Source organism: Bubalus bubalis, chromosome 4 (assembly GCF_019923935.1).
Source record: "Bubalus bubalis isolate 160015118507 breed Murrah chromosome 4, NDDB_SH_1, whole genome shotgun sequence".
Taxonomy (NCBI): Eukaryota; Metazoa; Chordata; class Mammalia; order Artiodactyla; family Bovidae; genus Bubalus; species Bubalus bubalis.
Genome location: NC_059160.1, coordinates 52,321,482 through 52,347,711, shown reverse-complemented (window position 1 = coordinate 52,347,711; position 26,230 = coordinate 52,321,482). Strand labels below are relative to the sequence as shown.

Genomic DNA, 26,230 nt, shown 5'->3' with positions numbered 1-26,230 from the left:
TTGGTCCTGGTGTGTATGTGTGTTAATACATTGTTGGACTCAACTTGCAAATATTTTCTTTAGGATATTTGCCTCTACATTCATGAGTGAAATCAGCTTATAATTCTCCTTTTATGTCCTGCATTGTCTGTTTTGGTGTCAAGGTTATACTAATCTTACTAGATGAGTTTTTCAACAGTCTGGAAGAGTTTAAGATTGGAACTAGTCTTAAAGCCAGTGGTCATTAAGAGCATGTAAACTGTTGATCCATTTCTTTGAGGATTATAGCATCATTAAGCTATATTATTTTTGAGTCAGTTTTATTAAATTTAATAAATTCTTCTAGTGATTTCTCCATTTCATCTTAGTTTAAAACTTCTTGATATTGTTATCCATATTATCTTTATATCATTTTAGTTTCCACAGCATATGTAGTTATGACTGTTTCTCATTCCTGTTTACTTATGCCTTTTCATTTTTTCTTCATCATTAATCCTTCCAGAGGTTTGACTGGTTAACCCACTAGTCATTTAAAAAATGTGTTTCCAAATGCTTGGGAGGGTTACAGTTGTCTTAATTTTTATATCTAATGTCATTTTGCCAGAGAATATGAGCTATAAGATCTGAAATTTGAGACTAGCTTTATCTTGTGACCAATTTTTATACATGTCCCATGTGTACATTGGCGAGTGTATATTCCTCAGTTGAACAGTGTCCATTAGATCAAATTTGTTAGTTGTGCTGTGCAGATCTTCTTTACATGATTTATCTTATACTTGGTTCTTATTTACTGAAGAGCCTCAAGATTTCATTATTAGCAGATTTCTCAGTTTCTCTTGAAGCTGTTTTTGCTTTCTCTTTGGGCTTTATTTTTAGATGAATGCATGAGTGCTTAGTCACTCAGTTGTATCTGACTCTTTGCAACCCCATGCTCACCAGGCTCCTCTGTCCATGAGGCTCTCCAGGCAAGAATACTGGAGTGGGTTGCCATTCCCTTCTCCAGGGGATCTTCCTAACCCAGGGATTGAACCCACGTCTCTTGTCTCCTTCATTGGCAAGCAGTTTCTTTACCACAAGCGCCACCTGGGAAGCCCAACTTAGAACTTTTCCATCTCCCTGGTGAATTGAATTTTTTATAATTATGTAGTGCCTCTGTGAATGCTGTTTGCTTTTATCTTTTTGTTGTTACCTTACTATAGCTATATTTTGGTTAGTGTTTATCTGAGTATCTTAGATATTTCTTTAGCCTCACATTTTGATACACAAGACCACAGAAAACTTTGAATAGTTTGATACATTTACATCTACTGTGATTACAAATATAATTTGGACTTATTCCTATGATTTCTATTTTTATGCTGTCATATCATCTTTTTAAAATTTTTGTCTACTTCTTATCTTTCATTTTTTTCCCCTCCTGTTTAATTTTTTATGAGTTCTATTTGTTTTACAAATGTACTTCTTCTTTTTCTGTATAATCTTTTGCTCCTTATTCATATTTTCCATGCTTCTATTACTTTATATTAATACATCATTAATTTTTCTTGTGTTGATACCAATATTCATTGTGGGTGAGTGTACTGTCTGTTGTATAAATTTGTCTTGTTTTTCATTTATGGTGCCATTTCCCCTTGTTTTGTGATATCTGAAACTTGTTTTCCTTAGAAAAAATGCAAATTACATGAAATAAGGACTGAAATTGAGATCTCCAGGAGAATTTGTCTGTTCTGCCAAACACCTAGGGGCCAGTGAGACCAATTTTAATTATGATCTTGAAGGTTCTCTGATTTCAGATCACGAACCTTGAGGGCTCACCAGTGATGATGAATTGGAGGGTGGTAGTGATTTAGCCCCCTGCCACCCAGCACCAAACAGCCAGGTTCCTCGTGCCCACTTCTCAAGTGGTAGCTCAGCTAGATTCTGGCCTGAGTGAGCCTCAGGCTTTCCGTCTCATCCCCTAGCTACTGGCAGCTTCCAAGTTTGACAGAACTCTCGTGGCAAAGGCGGGCTTTTGTGCTAGCTTCCCTTACAGGTTTCCTGTTTGCACTTCAGTTTTGGCATTTTGCAGATGCCTTCTACTTTCATGTCAAATCAGTGATAAACATTTTAAAAATATATATTATTTAATACTACTTTAGATTGTTTCTTACATTTTTTCAGTATTTGTTTTTTTAAAGCAGGAGTTACTGAAGGTATCTAGACTGCCTTACTCTCGGAAAGTAGAAATTAAAATTTGCTTTACTTTGCCCTAATATAAGTAGGAAATATAATAGGTTGTAGTCTATTCAGAATTACAGGATGCCTTGTTCTCTCCATTGTACTGTCCTGCGAGACAGCACTTTTATGGTATGGAATTGTATAGAAAACTACTTTTTTAGTCACACTCTTCCTCCACAGTAAAGAATGGCTCTGCCATTTCCTTAAATGGATATTGGCCCCAATATTACTTGATTAGTGACTGCTTTGGTCTGGAAAAAAGGATTTGGTTTCTTATAAACCTAATATTGGGCATTATATATGCATGAATGGGCCCTTTGACATACCTGTCCTGGCTGAAAGGCACTATATCTGTTATGACTTGTCTGTTCCTAGCAACTTGTTTTCAACCAATTTATTGTTTAGTAGCTAAGTTGTATCCAATTCTTTTTGCGACCCTCTGGACTATAGCCCATGAGGCTTCTCTGTACATGGGATTTCCTAGGCAAGAATACTGGAATGGATTTCCATTTCCTTCTCCAGGGGATCTTCCTAACCCAGGGATCAAATCCACACTTCCTGCTTGGCATGTGGATTCTTTACCACTAAGCCACCAATTACCCAATGCTTAAAGGTTCAGGACTGTCTTTTCAGATGTGCTTTGAAATTAAGCCCTGGAAAAGAGGTGTAAAAGTAAGACACAAAATTGTTACCGTTTGCACTTAAGAGTACACTCAAGGAAGATCTAATTAATCTTTTATTTTTTTGGAAGATGGAGCATTACCTAGCAACTTGTAATTTCTGCCCCTAAAACCAATACATAGCCATTAGGTCTCTATAGACACAGCCAGCACTTACTTTACTGACTTTATTTGGCATGCTTGGTGGCATTAAACTTGGCAACGGAGTTCTTCCAGTACATCACCTTGCACAGGTGTCTATTTGATATGCAGTGCAAAAGTAAATTGTCTTTGGAGTAAGGTCAGGGAAAGCTGTAACTGTATTAATAGGCAAGCTTATATCTCAAAATGTGACGCCCAGAAGCCAGCGATATGAATCTATCCCATTGCCGTCTGTGGTCCATGATTTGAAAGGATTCTGCCTTCTGGTTTTAAAATTCTTAAAATCAGGTATATAAAGCAGCACAGTCTTGAAAGAAACATCCAGGAGTCTATAGCAGCCAGCATATCGGCTATTACAATCCAGTCTTAGGTGGCGCTATTTTCTGTGATGATTAGTACAGTTTTTACACAAGTTTTAAAAGCTTTCCTAATGAAGTTTAAACTAAGATCTGAAGGATGAGTAGGCCTTAGCCAGGCAGAGGAAGAGAAAGAATGTTCTAGACAGAGGGCAGTTTATGTGTTTAAAGCCATGGCAGGGTGGTGGGAAGAATCAAGGAACAGGGCACAAGGAGTCAGTGGGCCAGGATGGCAGCACAGAATGAAGCAAGAGGAAGCTCAGCTTGGTGAAATTAAGCAAAGTAACATTTCCAGCTCTAAAAGAAAGCATAAATTAAAACTGAGTATTTTTTAGACAGTATAGTACAGCGCTTTGAAAGACGAAGTTAGTAGAGTTCTGTTTTTCACTCAAGAGCACACCATATGATTTATAAGTTTAATGCTATATATGTATATGTAAATTATTACATAAACTAATCTATAAATAGTCAAATTCAGGGAGACCAAAAATATACATTTAAAATTGACTGGCTTTGGGAATTCCCTGGCAGTGTTTAGGACTTGGTGCTTTCACTGCCAGGGGCCTGGGCTTTATCTCTGGTTGGGAAACTAAGATCCTGCAAGCCGTGTGTGTGGCCAAAAATATAATAAATTAAAAAAAATTTTTTTTCAGTAAAATAGACTAGGCTTTTGTTAGAAATCTCATCCAATAACATTTAAGTGACTCAGAAGCATAATTTACTACATAAATCAACAAATAATTGTCTTGTTTTAGACTGCTGATAACAAGTTTCCCTAAGAGAAAATATATTTTCCAAGAAAATTTTACACTGCACGATTTCATTCTTGGTGAATGGTAGAAACTATTTAAAAACACTTTCTTTAAATTTTTCATGCCTAATCGATACTGCTGTGAAATCCTTTTAGTTGGGCCTTCATAATATCTGTGTTCAGTTAGCATTATTAAAGGTTAAGTGGTATGCCTGTGACCCAGTAAGGCAATCCAGAAAACTTGAAGAAAGGAAAATACTGCATAGGTAGTATACAGTAAGAGGAAAAGAAATACAAATAGCTTAAAACATCATCATAACCAAGCATATGACACTAGGAAGGTAGCATTAAAAAAAAAGCTGTAGAGCATCTCCATTACAATGAGGTAGTGAGGGTATATGAAAGCTACTTAAGTCCTTTCTTCTATGACTTAGTCACTGATACCCATGTCTTAGATTCTCATAAAGCAGTATGTACACAATTATTTTAAAAACTCACTTGCAGGTTAATGTAAGAGCTTATGAGGGCTTCCCTGGTGGCTCAGACGGTAAAGAATCTGCCTGCAGTGCAGGAGGCCCAGGTTCAATCACTGGGTTGGGAAAATCCCCTGGAGAAGGAGCTTATTAACGTAAGAAGTTCCAGGGAGGGAGAAAACATGACATTCAATTACATGCGACATAGCCAGGTGAGAAGGTAACACTGTCTCTCACATGCATCAGAGGGGACTATGGACCTGACACCTGTAGGTGGCCAATGTTCTTTCAGAGTCTGAAGCCCATATAACCCAAAGTTGACCAATTTTACCTTTTCAAGTTTCGGTACTAATAGCAAATTATTAAATTTAGAATTTCGTTTTGGTATATATTGATGTAAATTTTAAAGTTGTTCAATTCCTTTTTTATCTTGATTCTTAAACAGCCCAATCTTTAAACTTTAGAGAAAGAAGCTGATAACCAAAGATCAAGTGCTTTTATCAGTTATATAATGACATACTGCCTGGATCAAATAGAAGGTATTTCAAAAATACAATTATATATGCATCAAAAGCCTTAATTTTGCATATCTATTAAACCAACAATTCTGCTAATAGAATTAACTTGAAGAAAACAGTCATGTATGTACACAAGATTCAGTGAAGTGTTGTTTATAACTGAAAAGATGTATATAGTCAAAATGTCCAACAGAGGATTAAATAAATTATGTTTCAGCTATACAACAAAATAATAAAGAAATTAAAGTAGAACTTACGTAATGACCTGGGAAAGATGTTCACAATATATTGTTAAGTGAAAAAAGCATGTTACAAAACAGTATGCAAGTATGAGCCCATTTTATAAAAAATATACATATTTAGCAAAGTAAAAGGACAAATATTTACCAAAATATTAACACTGGTTACCTTTAACATTGTAGGATGATGGTTGATTTTGCTTAACCACCCTTTTTTGCCTATTTGAATTTTCTGTAATGAAGATTATTCTTTAAATGGGAAGGTAAAGAGGGAGTTATTAACTTCAGATTATCCCAGTTGTGCCCTCAAAAGCTCCTTCTGGCAAAGAAAATGTTTCTGTCCAGCCCATATCTGGGAAATTGCTTCTCCATTGTAAATTTGAGTGTTCTTTCAAGATGACAGTCACTCAAAGTGTCTTTTAGGCAAACTATACAAGAGCAATTGTTGATTAAAAAATTATCACCAAAAAGAACAGGTGAGAAAATACAAATCTCCTCACTTTAAAAAAGCAACAACCCAAGTGCAGTGCTATTAAATTATACAAAGTTACATTATCTAAATTTAGTTTATTGCAAAGATCAAGACAGCACACTAGAAGTTGGCAGCCTCTCTTTCATACCATTCACAGCACTCACTCTGCTCTTCATTTCATTCACTCACCCATGCAAAAAAGGTCTGTACACACACAATGATGTCTGACATTTCCTGGTTCCCATAGTATAATAGGAAACTTGACATTTCAATTAAAAAGGTAAAATGAGGACATTTACCATCAGACTAAAATTCCTCTTCTGGAAGAGGGTATTATGTAGTATTTGAAGATATGCTTTGGAAAAATCATACACAAAATGAAAGGGGCACCATTTCTAGAGCACTAGGACTACAATAAACTTATGAATTCCAACACTCATAATAATATAACTCGAAAACAAATCTTGTCTTAACAAAAGCTCCAATAAACTAAAACTATCTTAACAGGCACAAGGAACAGTGTAAACACTGTTAACGGGCACCAAGTTGAATAGGGCAGACAATAGTTGCTTCTGCATTCACACTTAATCTCTCAATTACATTAAAAAAAATGGTACTGTTTAAGCTATGAATGTTTTACAAAAAAAGTTAATTTTTAATAAATATGGCAAATGCTAAAAAGCTAGCTAGGTTATCATGCAAGATATTATATAACCAAGACAAACTCAAATTTATAATAAAGGCAACTTGCATTCAAAATGAACTCTACCCTTATATTTTATTAAAAGGGCAAACATCATGAATTAACCCAGCTGCTTACTTGAATTACAAAAGTAACATGATTCAATATGAAAATAAGAAACTGTCTACAAATCTCTGACAGTAATAAATTGCAATATACAATGCATACAGGAGTCATACAGAGCAACAAACTCTCGTACAAAACAAAAATATTTTAATACCTTTAAAATCCAAATTTTTCTTTAAAATCATTCATGAAAAAGATTCTCAAGTCAGAATTAACACCTCAATTAGTCAAGCATTGGGAAGCTACATTACAGCTATTTAATATACAAAGAGACATCTTTTCACCAGTCAGTTCCTTCTAATGTCTCTGTTCCAGAATCTGTATACAGACTTGGTTTTCTATACTCTCCGTTCCATCATTTCTTCAGATCATGAAAACTGAATTTGCTGAACACCAGAAATCTAAGATTTGAAAATTTAAATTGAGCATAATTAAAGAAAATAGTTTAAAAGCAGCATGTATACTATAACATTCAAAGAATAAAAACAGAAGGCAATGAAACATAAGACTAGTTCCCATCCCAAATCTCCATTCTTTCTACCTAAGGGAGCTACTTCAATAATCTCTTGTATATCTTTATAGAAATCTGTGTGAATACACTCATTCCCTCAATATCCACGGCAGACTGGTTCCAGAACGCCCTGTGGATGCCAAAATGCACAGATGCTCAAGTCCTTTAGTCAGCTTTCAGTATCCACGGGTTCTGCACCTGCAAATTCCATCTGCGGATTCAACCAACGACAGATTGGAGATGGCATATGATCCATGGCTGGTTGAATCCATGGTGTGGAACCCGTGGATATGAAGGACAGACTAAATGAACATCTGTGTACATATCTGTAACCGTAAAAGAATACTATACACAGTTATATATTTTGAGAAAATGGTTTTTAACAACCCTCTTTATCCAGTTCTTAATAATTATGTTGATGTTAACTGTGATTAAAAAAAAAATCAATGAATATAATTTAAGTAATTTAAAATACAAAAAAAGTACAGTACCTGTTGATATGATGTTGTGTAAACCATAACATTTTGTTGCTGACCATCTGCAGTTATTAAGCCAGCTGGTAACTGGTTAGCTAAAAGACAAACAAACAAATGCTAAAGTAGGTAAAGAAGTGCATCTGCTTTCTTGACCTGAATCTTAAGGCTGGGTGATTTTCTATTTAAGAAAAGTTTCCCCAAAAGCACATTTTTTCCTATAGCATTTTTTCAATTTTCTGAGTGTACTAATTGCTCATGTGCATAAAAGATGGATTAAGTTTCTGATTCATAAATACACCTAAACTCTAGACTTAGGCTTGGCTGAGAACAACACTTATATAACTAAGCAGTATGTATTTTAAATTTGAGACATATAAAATATATACATATAAATTTTACATGAGAAATATAGTCACCATAGACCTTTTATTTCACCAATGCCTAATGTCTCAATTTTTAAGAAACCTTCAGTTCAAATTTATTTAAATCGCAAGATTTAATATTGTAAACAATTCTCAATATTCCTATCTCATGAATCTTAAATAAAAAATTAGGGACTATGGAAATCAGAACTATTGGTAAAAGATTATAATCTCTGCATAATTAAAATGTATACACTTATCCCTCACGGACTTCAAATATAAGGGCATGAACTAGTAAGAACTATTCAAAATAGTGCTATGTCAAAACACACAGTGCTAATATTCCAAAAGTTCCACTAAAGACATATCCTATTAATCACTGCCAACAATTCAGTTGCATAAATGTATCATAACACTGCTTACTAAATGCCTCATCTGTAAGCTCTTCGCTTAGTCCATCTGTAGCTGTGACTGCTCCACCAATTCCTTTCTCTCCTTTCATAGCCTGGGGAAGGAAATGAAACAGTAATCACTTGTACTCAAAACAACAACAGCAGCAACAAAAACCTACTTCCTAAATAAGAATGCTTACTTAGTTCCTAGAATTAGAAGCTTCTATTATTATAAAACTATTAACACTTCTGGTTAATAACATATGGAGAGGGCCTTCAAAGTGCTAACTCTATATATGCAGTAGTCATCACAAGACAGTGTCAGTAATCACCTAGAAAATCTAAAATATTTATGAGTAAAAAGTTATTCTAATTCGACACTACGTCAAAAGGAAAAGTCCAATTACAGATGAAGTAGTCTGCAAAATATACTCAGCTTGCAAATCTACTACAAGTGATCCCAATATCATTTAACTATATACACATCTCTTGGCCAACTGGGCAGCACTGAGGCAGACAGCTGGGAGTTTAAAATTCCTGAATCAGAATTACAGTTTGGATCAAAGACCACTTAAGTGTCTGTCCACTCTCAGGTTCTAATGATCTAATGATGCTGAAGATCTGGAAAAGTTCTGTAAAGAATTAACATATTCTCTTCCTACTCCAGTCATTTTTTACAGATATCACAAAGTTAATGGGATTCTAACACTAAAGACATTAAGAAAATATTTTGAGAGTAGTATGAATCTGACACCCAAGTTGGAGTGTAGAATTTAAAAATATGCTGATCTCAATTCATTTTCACAAATTCATACCATAGGCAAAGTAAAACCAAACATGAGATGTAGAAAAATTTAATTAATATAAGAAAATGATATAGTTGTAGTTCCCTATCTTTTTATCTAAACAGCCCCAAGCTCTGAGATACTACCTCTTTTAAATTAGTAACAATAACAGCATGTGGTATTAATGACATTATTGACCATTCAGTATGTGCCAAGCCAAGGGTTGTACATGGATTGTTTTACTTTAAGTCCTATTATTAGCCTCACTTTACAGACCAGGAAACCAAGGCCTAAAGTACTTAAATAGTCTGCCCAGGGTCATGGAGTTCAGCATCCAGGTGGTGTAAATCCAGAGTCCATGCTCTTTTAGTCATTACATAACTATGCTGCCATTAGTAATAAACAAAGGGAAGAAGAAAGGACTTACTATGTAAGTTCAATAATATAAGTGATTACATACTTCTGAGAAATGATTTACATGTTTAAAAAGTTAAAGGGAATAGTGTACCTTAATTTTCTTAAAAGCATAATGGGAGACACTTGACTCACCTCTCTGAACTTTTGAAGGTATAATTTCAGAGGTTCTACATAACTGTCGAAGCCTAAGGTAGACATGGCAAAAAGAATATCTTCTCCATTGATTGTCTTCCGTTTCTCTTGATGGCATCTTTCACTTGCTTCAGATGTTATAAAGCTGATGAACTCGCTTACACATTCTTGAACACATTCTTTGGCATCTTTTGCAATCTGAGGAGAAAAATCAAAGGTAAATCTGCAGGGCATATAATCACCACTTTCCTAACAACCTGCAAACATAAAAGGCTATTCAGAAGAATATAAATTTCAGTTAATGACTGTTAACCTTTAATCTTTAAAAATATCTGCTAGTAACACTGAATAATGTATGCTATCAAAATTCGAACCCCCAGAGTGAGACTGAAAACTCAAATACAAGGAGAGAGGCTTTGACAGCTATTCACAGAAAACAGAATTTAGGTACAAAAGCAACCACTAGAGGACTCTATTACCCAATAAAGATGAAAATTCTTACTAACCAAATGCCCAAGAAAATCAATCCTGTTATGTCTGGAGTGTACTGTGGGCTAGACTCAAGTCCCGCTTCTCTGCCCTGGCATTTCCACCAGTGAGGACACCAGAAAGTTTTTAAAAACAAAATAAATAAGTTTGTGTAAGGCTTACAAGGGAGTGAAATAATGACATCTAGTGACATTTTTATTAATAAAGACACAAAGTGTCAGGAATAGGTTTTGAGTTTATGAAAAAGCCTACCAAAAGAAGCACACACCTGTCATCTCATTATAAAAACAATTCTTCACTAAGTGATCTAGGGTTTCAAAGTGAAACTGTAATAGAGTAAACCATGCAATTCCAAAGTCACGTCTAACAGCAATGACCAAATCCTTCCTGAAACACACTTTCACCTCCATGCCTATTTTACATCCTGGAGAAAAGTAACAAGAGTTACTGCATAAATGCAGTCAAGCAAGATAATATAATGTGAGCTGCATAGAGGACTTTAGATTTTCTAGCAGCTATGCTAAAAAAAAAAAAAGATGAAATTAATTTTAATATATTTTGTTTAACCAAATAAACCCAAAATATCATCATTTAAACATAGAATCCATTTAAAAGTTGAAGTATATGTCAATAAAAAACATTTTAAAAATTGAGATATCTTTATTCTTTTTTTCATACTATGCCTTCAAAATCTGGGGTATGTTTTATATTTACATCACATCTCAAGTCAGACCAGCCAACATTTCAAGTGCTCAGTAACCACAGGTGGCTGTGGCCACAGTACCCGTGGCGCGGGCCTGCTTAGGTAGCAGTCAGTAGCAGCTGTGCTTCTTTCCCCTTAACACAGGAGGACCACTCAAATTGCAACATCTAGGCTTAACAATGTAATTTAATAATATACTTCCTTGTAAGCCTTATTACTTTCATAAGTATTTTCTAAGCTACAATAAAATGAGAGAAAGCTTATTATGCAATGTAAAACAATATAAAAAGTGTGGACTTCAATTCAGACCAAGTGATAAGCAGAATGACAATAAGTTTTTAAAGCTGTTATAGGTTAACTATTTATATGGTTGTTTCTCTATGAGACAAAACAACTTAGAAATACCATGCCAAGGACTTCCCTGGTGGTCCAGTGGTTCAGACTCTAGGCTTCTATCATAGGGGATACGGGTTCAAACCCTGGTGGGGAACTAAGATCTCACGTGCCATGGGGCATGGCCAAAAATAAATAAAAATTTTTTAAAATGATGCCAGCTGAAATTTAAATGTATATTAACATTTACAATTATAGACAGAGTTTCCAGATATATAGACTTGAGGGGAATATCCATTAGTCCAACATGATCCAATTTTGATGCAACATTTTAGAAGTTACAACTTCACAGACCCCAAACCTGATAGTTCTAGCAATGTACCTATTTTTAAAATGATTCTTAATTCTGTTTTATCTGCTTCCAGCAAGTGGGGGAGGGGGAGCTTTGGGGGATATAAGAGAACTTAAATTGAAACACTGCTGAGTAACCAAGTGTGTACCACTGAACTAAGTATTCTGCTGAAAGGCTGAATGACTGAAATCAATAGCTAACTACATTCATGAACTATGTGTTCATGTAGTTTGACCTTCCCCCTCTTCACCCCTGAAAAATAAAACCTAGTTAAATTTCTCCTCTGCATTACCTTTCCCGTTTGAGGTATGGCGTTTTTCATTATCCTTGCAACATTTGCAATTGGAAGGTATATATCTTGTTCTCTAAAACTTTCTTTTGAACCGTTTGTGTCTTCATGATCATTCATGCTGTCCTCAGTATCTAAAGGAAAATAACAGGTTTATAGGTTCTCATAATTTTTACTTCAAGACAGAGAAGACTACCCTGAAACAACCTAGGATACATTCTGATTCATCTCCTAATTATTTTTCAGGATTAAAATGGCAGGTCTTTACACAAGTTTCCCACGGCCATACTGAATAAATATCCTCATTAATTTCAAACCCACTGCCTAGAATACTTTTATTCTCAACTCTGCCTATTAACTCTCCAAAAAGCTCAAATACGTCTCTACTGCACCTTCAGAAGCAATCTCTCTCACAAAATATCACATGTGCTTCTTTTGTCTCTTCTCTAACACATTCTGTAATTATTATTTCTCATTCTCCTCTTAGCTTTTGGCTGAGGCCCAGTATCAGCTTTATGTTCTTCCAGTTGGTAAAGCAGCTTCAACAGAGGAGGTTGTTGAACAAATAAATATTTGTTACTTAGCTATAAAACATAACTTAGCTATAAAACATAAGAGACTGATCTATGGCTCCATGCATATAGCTAAGAGGATGTATGTTTATCCAAAGCCAAGTTTATATAGGACAGAAAAACTGGACGTGAATATTACTGACCCAATTGGATTATTACTAAGGTAGTAATAGTTTCCGAACAAAGCTATAGCAGTAATATAATCTTCTTACAAAAAGTAACTTTTCAAATTATATAGATGTAGATATAACTGAAATGTTCACAGTACAAGTATCCTTTTATGATTAAATGCAGTATCTTGAAAGTAAACTTCCCATTCTTTTATATATCTTACATAAGAAAGGTACTTAAGTTGATTCAATTTTAAAATGATGTTATCAAAATTAACTTGTTTGAATTGTTTAAAAATGAAGTAAATAATCACACCCTCAACTACCTTCATCTTAGTATTTTTTAATTCTACTCATCAGAATGCCACAAAAGCAAATTATTTCTAACAGGCCAACATAATGCTGCCATTCTAATACACAGTTAATACTTAAAATTGAATAAAAAATAAAACTACATATGCTCATAAGTACTGGAAATATAATAGCTAGCACCCACCCACTAAAGAACTAGTTTACTCTATCAATTGAATAAGAATTTTTCATATACAATCATTCAGAAAACGAAGATCATGGCATCTGGTCCCATCACTTCATGGGAAATAGATGGGGAAACAGTGGAAACAGTGTCAGACTGTATTATTTTGGGCTCCAGAATCACTGCAGATGGTGATTGCAGCCATGAAATTAAAAGACGCTTACTCCTTGGAAGGAAAGTTATGACCAACCTAGATAGCATATTCAAAAGCAGAGACATTACTTTGCCAACAAAGGTCCATCTAGTCAAGGCTATGGTTTTTCCTGTGGTCATGTATGGATGTGAGAGTTGGACTGTGAAGAAAGCTGAGTGCTGAAGAACTGATGCTTTTGAACTGTGGTGTTGGAGAAGACTCTTGAGAGTCCCTTGGACTGCAAGCAGATCCAACCAGTCCATTCTAAAGGAGATTGGTCCTGGGTGTTCTTTGGAAGGACTGATGCTAAAGCTGAAACCCCAGTACTTTGGCCACCTCATGCGAAGAGTTGACTCATTGGAAAAGACTCTGATGCTGGGAGGGATTGTGGGCAGGAGGAGAAGGGGACGACAGCGTATGAGATGGCTGGATGGCATTGCTGACTCGATGGACATGAGTTTGGGTGAACTCCAGGAGTTGGCGATGGACAGGGAGGCCTGGCGTGCTGCGGTTCATGGGGTTGCAAAGAGTTGGACACCACTAAGCGACTGAACTGAAGTAGGGAATCAGTAACAAATTAAAGAAACTGTACTAGCTTTAAAAAAGCATACTATTACAGAATTCTTTTCTAAAACCCATCATTCTTTTGAAAACTATTTCTAATAAAAATAAGCAAGTACACCTTTTAGACGAACACTGAACTGTGACAAAAGATTTCAAATTTTCCTGTAAAGACAAAAGTAACCTAGAACATCACATCAATAAAATTTCCACTTTCTCATTTTTCCTACTTGTGAGTGTGTTTCTGATTGTGGCTTTCTTACCGTCATGAGGCTGAATAACATAATGACTCCCTCCAATGTAGTCTGCAGAAATCCCTAGTTGAGAAGCATCTGTGGTAGAACTGTCACCATCCATCTACAAGAAAAAAAAGCTTTTCAATAATCTTCAATAAAACTTATCTAAAAAACTACATAATAGATTCAGTGCTCATAAACTGTTATAGGATGAGTCAATTACATTTTACAGAGCTTTAAGCTATGGAATGTTTACTAAAAGAAACATTTACTAAAATGTTTACTAAAGGAAAACATTTCCACTTCTTGTTTTGGAAACCTTTTAATCATATGCCAACGATTCAAGATTCTCCTACCTTCACTCCATTAAGTGATAAGCCTACAAGGAAATAAATCTAAAACACATGTCTTTCTTTTCAGTTGCATAATCCTCAAATACCGTATAGGCAAGCATGACTTACAACCTAATTTATCCCTGGAATAACAAGAAGAGCCAAAACCAGCATGTCAGTGAGTCACCTGGAAGTCACCTATATCCAGCATGTGCAGCTCTCCTGCTAAAGCCAGGTGTATTCCTACACGAGCATTTTTGCTCTTGCTGCAGACTTTCTTTGCTATCTCAGAAGTTCTACAGAGACAATGTCCTGGTTCAAACTATTGTTTGGTATAAGAAACATGGATTCCTTGCACAGTTCTGTACCCAAGCAGCCCAAAAGTATACCCACATTTTGAACAAGCTCATCCCCTCGAACTGAAAGGTTCATTTTCGCTCCTCCCTACCCCCTACTCCCAGACTTTTGACTTGTACAGAAAAAAAGAAAAGGAGGGGTCAGGGAGATTGGAGATCTGCATATTAAAATATGAAAGTGTTATGCTGCTACTGCTGCTGCCAAGTTGCTTCAGTCGTGTCCGACTCTGTGCGACCCCTTAGACGGCAGCCCACCAGGCCCCGCCGTCCCTGGGATTCTCCGGGCAAGAACACTGGAGTGGGTTGCCATTTCCTTCTCCAATGCATGAAAGTGAAAAGTGAAAGTGAAGTCGCTGAGTCGTGTCCGACTCTTAGCGACCCCATGGACTGCAGCCTACCAGGCTCCTCCATCCATGGGATTTTCCAGGCAAGAGTACTGGAGTGGGGTGCCAGTATAACCACAGACAAAAATGAATGTTAAAACGAGTATTTTAAAAGAACCCTGGGAGTTCCCTGGTGGTCTAGTGGTTAGGATTTGGCACTTTCACTGCTATGGCCCTGGTTCAATCCCTGGTCAGGGAACTGAGATTCCTCAAGCCATGCAGTGTGGCAAAATAAAAATAAAAGAACCCTGCTTATTTATATGTATGGCTTAGTCCCTTTGCTGTTCACCTGAAACTATCACAACATTGTTGACTGGCCACATGCCAGTACAAAATAAAAAGTTCAAACAAAACAAAATAAAAAAGAACCCTGCTTAATTTTGCTCAGAAGTAAAAGAAGGAGAATCTGGAAGGAAGAAAAATTAAAACCATAAGCCCTGAACTGTCTCCATTCCAACATGGCAAATCCTGGAAGTCTTTCTGCTTTGCAAATACTATTGAAAACAATAAGGGATTGGCTATTTGTGGGTAGAAATTTTTTGAATGTGTTATCTGAATAAAAAATATAGCAAAATTAAATCTAATTTATATATGTTTTTCAAGGAGACACCTAATCCTAAATGTTTATCAAGGTTCATGACCTAGCACAAACTTGAGGTTATTAACTGCAATATTTGAGTCCTTATGCAATACCTCTTTTCCATCTCTGTTGGATTTTTATCTATTAAATAATACTAAAATACCAAGCTAGTTTCCAAGTCTTCAACAACATGGCATTTGATGCATCTGTTGAGGGGCAGAGCAAAGAATTCACCTACTTTTAATAATTTGTAGAAGTACAGGGTACCTATTTATGATGCTTCTTAGTGCCCTCTAAGAGGAGGTAAACGATAGTCAGTGAGCTTGGATTTAGATTCTCACTGATCCCTGAAAACAAGCATCCTTACCAGTTAAATGTATTTCTATACAAAATGGAAATAATAATTTCACCTTCCCCACCTTAAAACAGCTAATATATGCATGAAATATTACCCAATTCTAAAACGCTATTTTGATCCTAAAATGCTAAAAAGATACTAGGAGAATAGCCTTTAATAGATATGATGATGGATTTATTACCCATGAAAAAGTTCAATTAGGATAGCTGTGAATTGACTGGTTTTTACAATGCCCTAGGGAAGATTAAGGTACCAGAGACAGGATCAAAGTGGTTGTTTAAGCCTGTACAACTAGAAACAAATCCAGTTTGTTTTTTTAGGAAGGTGGGGGGGATGAAGCAGTAACAAATCTTTTGCTAAATCAATGTCTACAAGATAGCCTGGGTTTTTAATTAGCTGATGAGCAAGACTGTTGAAATAACCATCGTCTAAGGCAATGGCACCCCACTCCAGTACTCTTGCTTGGAAAAATCCCATGGACGGAGGAGCCTGGTGGTCTGCAGTCCATGGGGTCGTGAAGAGTCGGACACAACTGAGTGACTTCACTTTCACTTTTCACTTTCATGCATTGGAGAAGGAAATGGCAACCCACTCCAGTGTTCTTGCCTGGAGAATCCCAGGGGGAGCCTGGTAGGCTGCTGTCTATGGGGTTGCACAGAGTTGGACACGACTGAAGCCACTTAGCAAAAGATTAATTAATTTATAAATACAATGTAAAAAAGTATTAAAGGCAAAAAGTTTAAGTCACATTATCTTGTCCTGAACTGGAATTAACAGCAAGATCATCACCGGAATTAATAGCATTAGCTTCTAAACCTCAGTCTTCTAAAAAATCTTTCTACAAGTATTTCATAGAGTTGTTGGAATTAAAAAAAGAACAGAAACCTACTAAGGACGGACTTTGGCACACAGTGTATTTAGGAGACATCACGTCTCGCCATCCCTCCTTTGAAGATGAGCCACACGTCATCCGCTTAGTTGTGTGTGTCTTTGGTTCTGCAAGCCTTAGCTTTTCTGTCATTTCACCACTCCTGTCTTCCTCTCCTCTATTTTTCTACCATTAAAATCCTGCCTGATACTTTAATCCCAGTGTTCATCCATCTTCCTGAATCTGATTTACCCTATTCTGTAAGCCAGAAATTAGTGTTCCCATCTTTGAATCCCCAAGGCTCTTACAATTCCACATATTAGCCTCATCTTTGATGCCTATAATATGCTAGCTATTCTCTTATTTATATGTATAAAAAATGAGGGGGGTAGCTTGCTAGATACATCCCAAAGGTTTTTTCTAGTTCTAAAACTTCCTACTAAAATTTCAAAATAGTTTGTAGAGCGTAAGTAAGCCAGTGAACAAATATTTACCAAGTAAGCACCTAGTATTTATCAGGTCTGTACCATGTGCTGATGACCTAACAGGTCAACAACAAAGACAAGGTCTCTGTCCTGTCTTGTAGAGAAGACAAATATTACATAAACTGGGGGCGAGGAGAAGGGGTGGGGAGCGCAGACCATTAACATTTTCCAAGGCACAGGCTCTGGAATCAGATCATCTGATTTGAATTCCCTGCTAATAACTGGCAAGTGGGATGAGCATAGTACAATAAGAGTACTCAGTAAATGTTATATATAGCTATTAAATAATTATAAATCATTAACTAATTGCTAGTGCCCAATGCTGAGGAAAACAAAGATGTTTTATGATACACTTTTGGAGCTGACTCCATAAGGGACCTCAATCAAGGAAGGGCATCTTAAGAAGATGACATTTACACTGAGACTGAAAGGTGAACAGCAATCAGGCAAACAAAGATAGGACAAGAATGTTCCAGGCAAAGGAAACTGAGACACAGTACTGGTGGCCTGGAATGAGCTAAGTAGAGGCTAGGTCAAGCAGTGCCTTGTGGACAAGAGTAAATCAAATTAGAGTTTTAACAGAAGAATGCCAGCCCGATTTCTTTTTAAAAAGATCACTCTGGTTACAGTCCCGTGTAGACAATGAACTGGAAGGAAAGCAAGAATGGGGTCAGAAGACCAGTAAGAACCATATGCTGTGTTTAGGGCAAGAGTTCAGGCAAGATGACGAACTTGCCCAGTATTGACAGGAAACAGCACTGGAGAGCAGAAGCAGAGACTACAAAGCTTTTTCATTGGTAAACTCAACAGACTTGGTGGCTGACTAAGAGCTGGAGCAAAACCAAGGATAACGCTGGGATTCTTACAGCTGGGGAGACAGATGGCTTTCCCTGGAGAATGCAAAAGGAAGGGGAGTGGAGTGCTGGGTGATGAAGGGAGCCCAGCTGAAGCTGGTGACCAGGCATGTCTAGTGGAACCAATAGGTCCAGCTGTGATACTTACAAGCTTGATAAGAACAGAGAAGCTAAAGTGGTGGATTCCATCCAGACAGCAAACAGGAAAGAACACAAGGGATACTGATAAGAATGATCAATCATTAGATCCAAGGGAAATGAGAAATCCCAACAAGGAGTTAAATCCCATTAAATTAACTATCCTAAAATCATTAGATCCAAGGGAAATGCGAAATCCCAACAAGGAGTTAAATCCCATTAAATTAACTATCCTAAGTATTTAGTTGAACTGATAATATTGTTCTCTAAAATATTAAGTGCAATAAATGGTCAGCTGATTAAGTAGTAAATTTATTCTGTAATTTTTTGATGGGGCAGTATTTTAACTATACTAATAATCTGTTGATCAAATTGCCAACATCCGCTGGATCATGGAAAAAGGAAGAGTTCCAGAAAAAACATCTATTTCTGCTTTAATGACTATGCCAAAGCCTTTGACTGTATGGATCACAATAAACTGTGGAAAATTCCGAAAGAGATGGGAATACCAGACCACCTGACCTGAAACCTATATGCAGCTCAGGAAGCAACAGTTAGAACTGGACATGGAACAACAGACTGGTTCCAAATAGGAAAAGGAGTACATCAAGGCTGTATATTGTCACCCTGCTTATTTAACTTATATGCAGAGAAACACTGCATCATGAGAAACACTGGGCTGGAAGAAGCACAAGCTGGAATCAAGATTGCCAGGAGAAATATCAATAACCTCAGATATGCAGATGACACCACCCTTATGGCAGAAAGTGAAGAGGAACTAAAAAGCCTCTTGATGAAAGTGAAAGAGGAGAGTGAAAAAGTTGGCTTAAAGCTCAACATTCAGAAAACTAAGATCATGGCATCCAGTCCCATCACTTCATGGGAAACAGATGGGGAAACAGTGGAAACAGTGTCAGACTGTATTATTTTGGGCTCCAAAATCACTGCAGATGGTGATTGCAGCCATGAAATTAAAAGACGCTTACTCCTTGGAAGGAAAGTTATGACCAACCTAGATAGCATATTCAAAAGCAGAGACATTACTTTGCCAACAAAGGTCCATCTAGTCCAGGCTATGGTTTTTCCTGTGGTCATGTATGGATGTGAGAGTTGGACTGTGAAGAAAGCTGAGTGCCGAAGAATTGATGCTTTTGAACTGTGGTGTTGGAGAAGACTCTTGAGAGTCCCTTGGACTGCAAGCAGATCCAACCAGTCCATTCTAAAGGAGATCAGTCCTGGGTGTTCTTTGGAAGGACTGATGCTAAAGCTGAAACTCCAGTACTTTGGCCACCTCATGTGAAGAGTTGACTCATTGGAAAAGACTGATGCTGGGAAAGACTGGGAGCAGGAGGAGAAGGGGACGACAGCAGATGAGATGGCTGGATGGCATCACTGACTCAATGGACATGAGTTTGGGTGAACTCCGGGAGTTGGTGATGGACAGGGAGGCCTGGCGTGCTGCAATTCATGGGGTCCCAAAGAGTCAGACACGACTGGGCGACTGAACTGAACTGAATAATCTGTTGCACAAAAGTGTAAATAGTGCTCTTTTTAATATGTTTAACACTTACTGAACACTTTCTAAATATCTTATGCAATGTTCATGACCCAATGAAACACGTGAGAAAACAGAAGTTATATGAGACTAATGACTTGCCAAAGGTGGCACCCTAAATGGGAGTGAAGTCTGGAGTCTCATATGCCAAGTACTGTACAGTATTTGTTCTTGATGGGTTTTCAAATAGTCCTTAAGCCTATATCTTTAATTTGCCCCCTCTAAATTCTGAGTCTACTGACTGTATACTGAAAACATTCAAAGATGTTCCTCAAGCAAGGACAATATTAACTTTCCCATTTTCAAAATGAAGTTACTATGAAGCGAAGTACTGTATAAAAAGCACTTAGCAAAATGCATGATACAAAGTAAGAACTCAACAAATGTAACCTAGTATTATTACTGTCTCTTCAAATACAGTTCTCATCTTCTTCCCAGGCATAAGTGTTTTCTCTTTCACACAACCCCTTTCACTTGTTCTCTGGATCAATTCCTTATCTCTGTAGATAAGGAATAACACAATGATTCCTCATCTCTGATACCAGCTTCTTCATTCTTCCTTAAACATTCTTAATCTCCCTCATTAAACACATTGAAGGACACAGACACCTACAACCTTAATTCTGTTACACACTCTGGTTCATTCTCACCCTGACAGTCCTTACACACCCTCTTCATTCCAACTTAAACTCCATAACATGTGCGTTTCCATCCCAACAAGATAGTGAAACTGCTCACAAAAGTTGCCAGAGATTTTGCCTTCAACCTACTTGACCATTCTACTATTCTTTGTAGTGCTGGCTTCTGCTAATCCCACATTTATGCTTGGAATTCTCCTTCATTTCCAAAGCAGTATTCTTCCCTGCGCCCTCCCATCCCACTTAACTGTTAATTTTAACCAACAATCATTTTTTCTTTCTTCCCTTACTTTCTTAATAAACTCATTACATATCACTTCTATGCTCATAAATCCTACATCTACAACCATATCGTGACTGCAACTCACGCAAGCCAGGCCTGTAAGATATGTTTGATTATCCCGCCACTGGAAACTTAAGATACTGGAAAATGAAATTCACCTTCCCCATCCCTTGCAGGGAGGCAGTGGAGGGGAGCTCCTTTTGAACTGTTCCATTAAGAACAATGCCATCTCTCTACTCCTCCAGGCTAATTATACAGTGTCATCTTAGGCTCTTCCATCTCCTCCAAGCTCTACCTAATCTGTGACCTCTTTTTAAATGCTTTCTGGATATGCCCTTCCTTTTCTCTTTCCACTGGACTACAATCCAACCTACTTGGGTACATAATGTTTTAAGACTAATGTCACTGAAACATTGCTTTTATAGCTCTTGAACCTATGATGTTTCTAAAAGTCTTCCATGTCAAATCCAAACCTAGTTTTCATGGCTTTACATGAGTGATTCCCTTGTTAAACTTAACTAAACTAAACCAGTTGAAAACTAATTTTCAACTCTCTCTTCAGGGCTAAAAAACCTTATTTATGGATCACCAGGTACAGTTCTTTTGTTTAACGAGTGAGGTAATCCTGTCTCAAGGAAGTTGTGACATGCCTCATGTCACAGATATAGTATCCCATTCAAAAGTAAAGTATTCAGACAGGCCAAGTGGTATCTCTTCACTAGATTACCCTGTGAGATCCCCACCTGCACCATGCAGATCCACTTTCCTGCCACCAACAGAAGTCACTCAGCCCTGCCTTCAGGGTTCAACTTCTGGCGACAGCATCTACCTATCCAGCCCTACTCATCCTTCAAGGCTCAGTTCCAGCCCTACTAGTTCCTTCTGTGACATTCCCAGCTACCCAGCCCACCACACCTCTCTTTTCACTTGTGCTACCTTTAGAACCAGCATTTTCTGTTTCACACATAACTTGCCTCTAAATACTCAATTTGACTAAAGCCCTGCCAGCTAAACAGCCAGCCACCTGAGATGGGACAACTTTTAACCCTGCGGCCCAGAGGAAATACTTAATACATGCAGGTCACTGAGAAGAAGGAAGCAACAGGAATGGGGAGAGGTACTATCTGGGGAAAGGCACTCATTCTAGCAGGAATCTCCAGTATAAACCAGTTATAATTTTGTTTTCAGTTAATTACAGTTCAAATCTAATTAACAACCAGAATGATAAAACATACTTACTGTCATGAAATACGCGAGAACCGTGTTGTCAGTGGTACTCAAGAACACCTGCCTAAAAAAGGTGTCTAATCTCTGCCCAATTTCAACCTAGAAGATAAACATCTATTAGTAGTTAAAAAATAAAAAAGGTATAGCCCATAGGCTTTCTTCCTAGTAAAAGTTTTAAAGGCATGTATAATTTTACCTACTATTATCTAATGTAATATATGGCAATAAAATGATGCAAAATGCAAGCACCCAATAAATGTTTGTTAAATTGGAAGATATATTTTGGAAAACTTACAAAAAAGTTAATGCCATTGGGGAGAGATATTGCTTTTCCAACATATATTTAGTCATGTTCATCATAAATATTCATCACAACACACCAAATTATATAATATGCAAGAGACCAAAAAAAAAAAAAAAAAATCACATCACATATCTAAACTACTTAAAACACCAACACCCAGACTTATCAACTTAATTTTTTGCTGAGGGTTTTCTTTGTTAGGGTCCAAAAGCTCAAAGGGGGAGACAAATTTATCTCAGAATATATGCTTTTAAACATCCCATATTATAGTGAGAAGACGAATATTGCCCAGAGAACAACAAAATCAATTAAAACCTTTTTTTATCATTTTAAGGCACCACCATTTTGGACTAAAATTGCATCTGGAAAGCACTTCATTCTCACTGTAAGGCATAAATAGCTGAATTAACTGGCATCAACTACAATGTTACAATCTTTCTCATTTGCTTTTCCTTTTCTCAAGTAAAACAAGTAAATGGAGAGTGAGGGGGACAAAAACATACCCTTTCAGTGTTAATTTTTAAAGGAATAAAAAATATGGATATGCATTCAAGCATGAAATCTAGTAAATAGCAGAAAAAATCGTAACTACTGAATTGAATTTTAAAATGCCATTACAAGGGTCTAGGCAGCAAGATTGGCTGGCACTGTCTACTCTGCTATAATCTTAAAAGCAATTTCTAATTTCTTTTCAGATAACGACCTCTTTCTAACCCATAGTTGCCCGGAAAATTCGTTCCTTGTAGCTTTAAGTGTTATTTTTCAAAGGGAGTCTGGAGGAGGGTAGGGGGAGAATCTTCAGAATACTTAAAATGTAGGAGCTGTATATATTTATGTATTTTGCTCGGGGAGGGGGTGCACACCTCACTACAATCGCTCACCCAAATAATTGAGTCAGTATATATTTAGACTTGGTATATTAAAAACACTATCACCGCATATGGTATATATTTTCTTAAAGGCAGGTTATGATATATGTGAAAGCTCAAGGGAATGCATACATCTGTTTAATGTTTAAAGAAATGCAAATTTGTATCCAAGAAAAGCAGCAGACTCTTCCTCCACCCTCCAGTCTCTGGCATCAAGACCCGAGTTTTGCATCAATGCAATCCCTAAATTAAACTACAGGAGCAGTGTGAGGAAGGAATAATTGCCTTTTGAGGTACTGGGATTAAACTTTTTATTTTACAAGTAAAATTCCTATTTGTTAATGCCACTTACATTGATCAGGTTACCTCATCACTTCACATTGTTGATTAATTTCCATATCAGAGAGCGGAAACCATCCCGGCAATTGGTGGCACGAACCGCTGAGTCCACGCAGGTTAAGAGGGATGCTATTCTTTTTTTTTTTTTCCCAAGTCTTACATTACCTAACCTTGCTTAAATCATCTCATTAAAGTACTCTAGGCAAGATTACGACTTGTGGGTGCCCCGTAATTCTTTGTTCTCGGAGACTACTACTCCTAAGGCCCGGCACGTCCTCCCCGCCTCCCACCAAAGATTAAAACCTTAGCCCAATCCGGAAAGCTTCCTTCCCACCTTCGGGGCAAGTCCAGGGACCGCAAGCCGCCAGATGGCTGCATTCTTTACGCGTAAACCAGACTGCGGGGAAACGAAATCCACTCCTTCCTCCCGGGGACCTGGCTTCCTCCCCTACGAAGGTAAGCGGGCTGGCCCGGCCCCCCGGCCCGCTCGGCCGACCTGTCAGTCCCGCCCGCGCCGCGCGGGCTTCCCTGGCGCGCATCCCCCCGACTCGCCCGGCCCAGGCCCGGGCCCGGGCCCGCGCCCAACGCCCGCCGCCTGCCCGCCGCGCGGCGCCCGGGGTGCCGGGGCAGCAGACAAAGCGGCCCGGCCCCTCCGTGCCCCCGCGGGCGGGCGGACAGGCGGAAGGGGGGGCGCCCCCGGGAACCCCCGCGAGGGGGCCAGGCCCGGGGGTGGGGGCAGGATCCGGGCCGGGGGTCCCGGCCGCGTCCCCCGCCCCCACGGCCGGCACTCCGCACAAAATGGAGCCGGTCGGGACGCCGCCGAGAGCGGGCCCGACGGTGCCCCGGTGCTCCCTCCTCGGCTTCGGGCCCTGAGCTCGGCAGCGGCGAGCAAGAGGCGGCCTGGCCCGCGTCCCGCCGCTCCTCGGCCCGGCGCACAAAGAGCCGAGGAGCGGCCCCGCGCCCGCTCCCCGGCCGGGCCCGCAGCGGGACAGGCCTCGCAGGCGCCCGCCCGGCCCCGGCCCCGGCCCAGGCGGGAGGGCGGGTGGGCAGGAGGGAGGCGAGTGCCCCCGGCCGCGGCGGCGTTGGCGGCGGGGACGGCGCCGGGAGGAGACGGACATTTCATTCGAGCTAAAGTGGAGTCGGTTTAGGAGCGATCATTGGCCGAAGCGAGACACAAACCTCCAATGCAGCCCTGGTTGGCTCCCGTCTCCAATCGGCTGTTTGGTTGGACAGAAAATGGCTGCGAAGGAACCAGTCCCAGCGCGGAGCTCCGCTTCCAGGACTCGGCCTCCCCTCCCTCCGCCGCGGGCCGCTTCCCTCGGCGCGACACCCTCCCTCCGCGCCTCCCGCGCGCCCTCCCGGCGCGGCCACGCCCCGGCCCCGGCCCCGCCTCTGACCCCGCCCCACGCGCCCGGTGGCCGAGGCTCCGCCAGCCTGCAGAACCGGCTGCAGGCTGCGGCGGGCTGGTCTTGCGGGGCTATCCGAGCCGTCCAGTGGCCTCCTAGTTCGGCTGGGGCTTCCAGGGACTAGGGCCGGAGTGAGCTGCTGCTGAGGTCTGTGCGGAGTTGCTCCCCGCGGTGTTTTCCCCAGGCTTTGAGAAGGGTGATTTCTTAGCCCGCCCTCTTTTTTCAATCCCCTCCCTCCCCCACGTGGAAGCGTCTCACCAGCCTGAGTGCAGCTGCCTGCGCCTCGATTTTTAAGAAGGGTAAACCAAGGTTAGAAGCCTCGGGCCAGGGCGACACCCGAGCTACAGGGTGGATCTGTGCGGCGATTGCCTCCTGGTGCTGAAAGTACCTCGTGTCCGCCTTGTGTCGCTGTAAATGTTGCCACAAGCACAGCGGTCCTTCTCAGTCGACCACCGAGCTCCGGTGTTAGTTTTTCAGATTCCATCTAAAGATACAGTCCTCTCCTTCAGGTTTAACAAGTTGTCAGACGAGTGAGTCTTCACCCCAGCTTAAAATATTGCATATCCCTTAAAATATTGCGCATCCCTTAAAATATTGCAACACCAACGTGTGACTTTTCCCAACCAGATGACATTTGGACTGCAAGAATCCATGGCCCGTTCTTGCTTCGGTGCAAGCTCCCTCGCTGTCTTTTCCTGAGTGCAGTCTGGGTCGGTCTTCCCTGGACCGTCACCATCACAGATGGGCGGCGAGCCAGACACCACTCGCTGCAAAGCGCGCAGGGTTTTTGCAACCAGAACCGGGAATCGCGTTCCCTTTACTTCCACTAAACAAGTGGCTCCGTGCCACATTAAACTTTCCAGCTTTAATCATTTAAAAATATATAGCTATGTTTTATTTATAAAGCTCCTACTGTTGAGCTGCATATTTTCACATTTCTGGAGCAAATAAGGAAGCAAAAACAAATGAAAGACTCCAAATTATTCCAAGAGGAGTAAGTAAGCAATACCCCCTGGGATCAGACAATCTGGCTTGAATTCCAACTCCCCCTCTTACTGGCTTGTGACCCTAGCCAAATTTCTTTACCTCTGGGTAAGTACCGTAATTACCTCTGCAATAGGAGTAATAGTAGCCACTTCTTAGGATTGCTTGGAATTTACTTAAAGTAAATGCACATAGAAAGCCCTTAAAAAAAAAAAAAACTTGGCCCACCAACTTAAGATATTTGTATTA

The 26,230-nt window shown here is 39.2% G+C and overlaps 1 protein-coding gene, 1 long non-coding RNA gene and 1 other non-coding gene across 6 annotated transcripts in view; 2 read left to right on the top strand and 1 right to left on the bottom strand.

The window, feature by feature from the left end:
• Positions 1–5,901: 5,901 nt before the first annotated feature.
• NFYB (nuclear transcription factor Y subunit beta) lies at positions 5,902–24,902 on the bottom strand. Of its 4 annotated transcripts, none has more exons than XM_006077208.3 (8): positions 24,771–24,902; positions 22,092–22,178; positions 14,050–14,143; positions 11,879–12,009; positions 9,710–9,907; positions 8,407–8,488; positions 7,637–7,716; positions 5,902–7,035 (listed from the first exon to the last, which is right to left on the bottom strand). In XM_006077208.3, exons 2-8 carry the CDS (start codon positions 22,095–22,097, stop codon positions 7,003–7,005), a joined length of 624 nt encoding a protein of 207 aa, XP_006077270.1. In that variant the 5' UTR covers positions 22,098–22,178; positions 24,771–24,902; the 3' UTR covers positions 5,902–7,002. The 4 variants fall into 4 exon arrangements, 3 of the variants coding, with proteins under 3 accessions (XP_006077270.1, XP_044797351.1, XP_006077271.1); XM_044941416.1 differs by lacking the exon at positions 24,771–24,902 and adding an exon at positions 23,926–23,944; XM_006077209.3 differs by lacking the exon at positions 24,771–24,902 and adding an exon at positions 23,605–23,832.
• Positions 15,221–15,292, top strand: TRNAE-UUC. Its single transcript has one exon. It is a non-coding gene; the product is annotated as a tRNA-Glu (tRNA).
• The window catches only part of LOC102400859, a 31,210-nt gene continuing 28,907 nt past the window's right edge, over positions 23,928–26,230 (top strand). The window contains exon 1 of the long non-coding RNA XR_006550457.2: positions 23,928–24,047. This is a non-coding gene — a long non-coding RNA (uncharacterized LOC102400859). The remainder of the gene's footprint in view (positions 24,048–26,230) is intronic.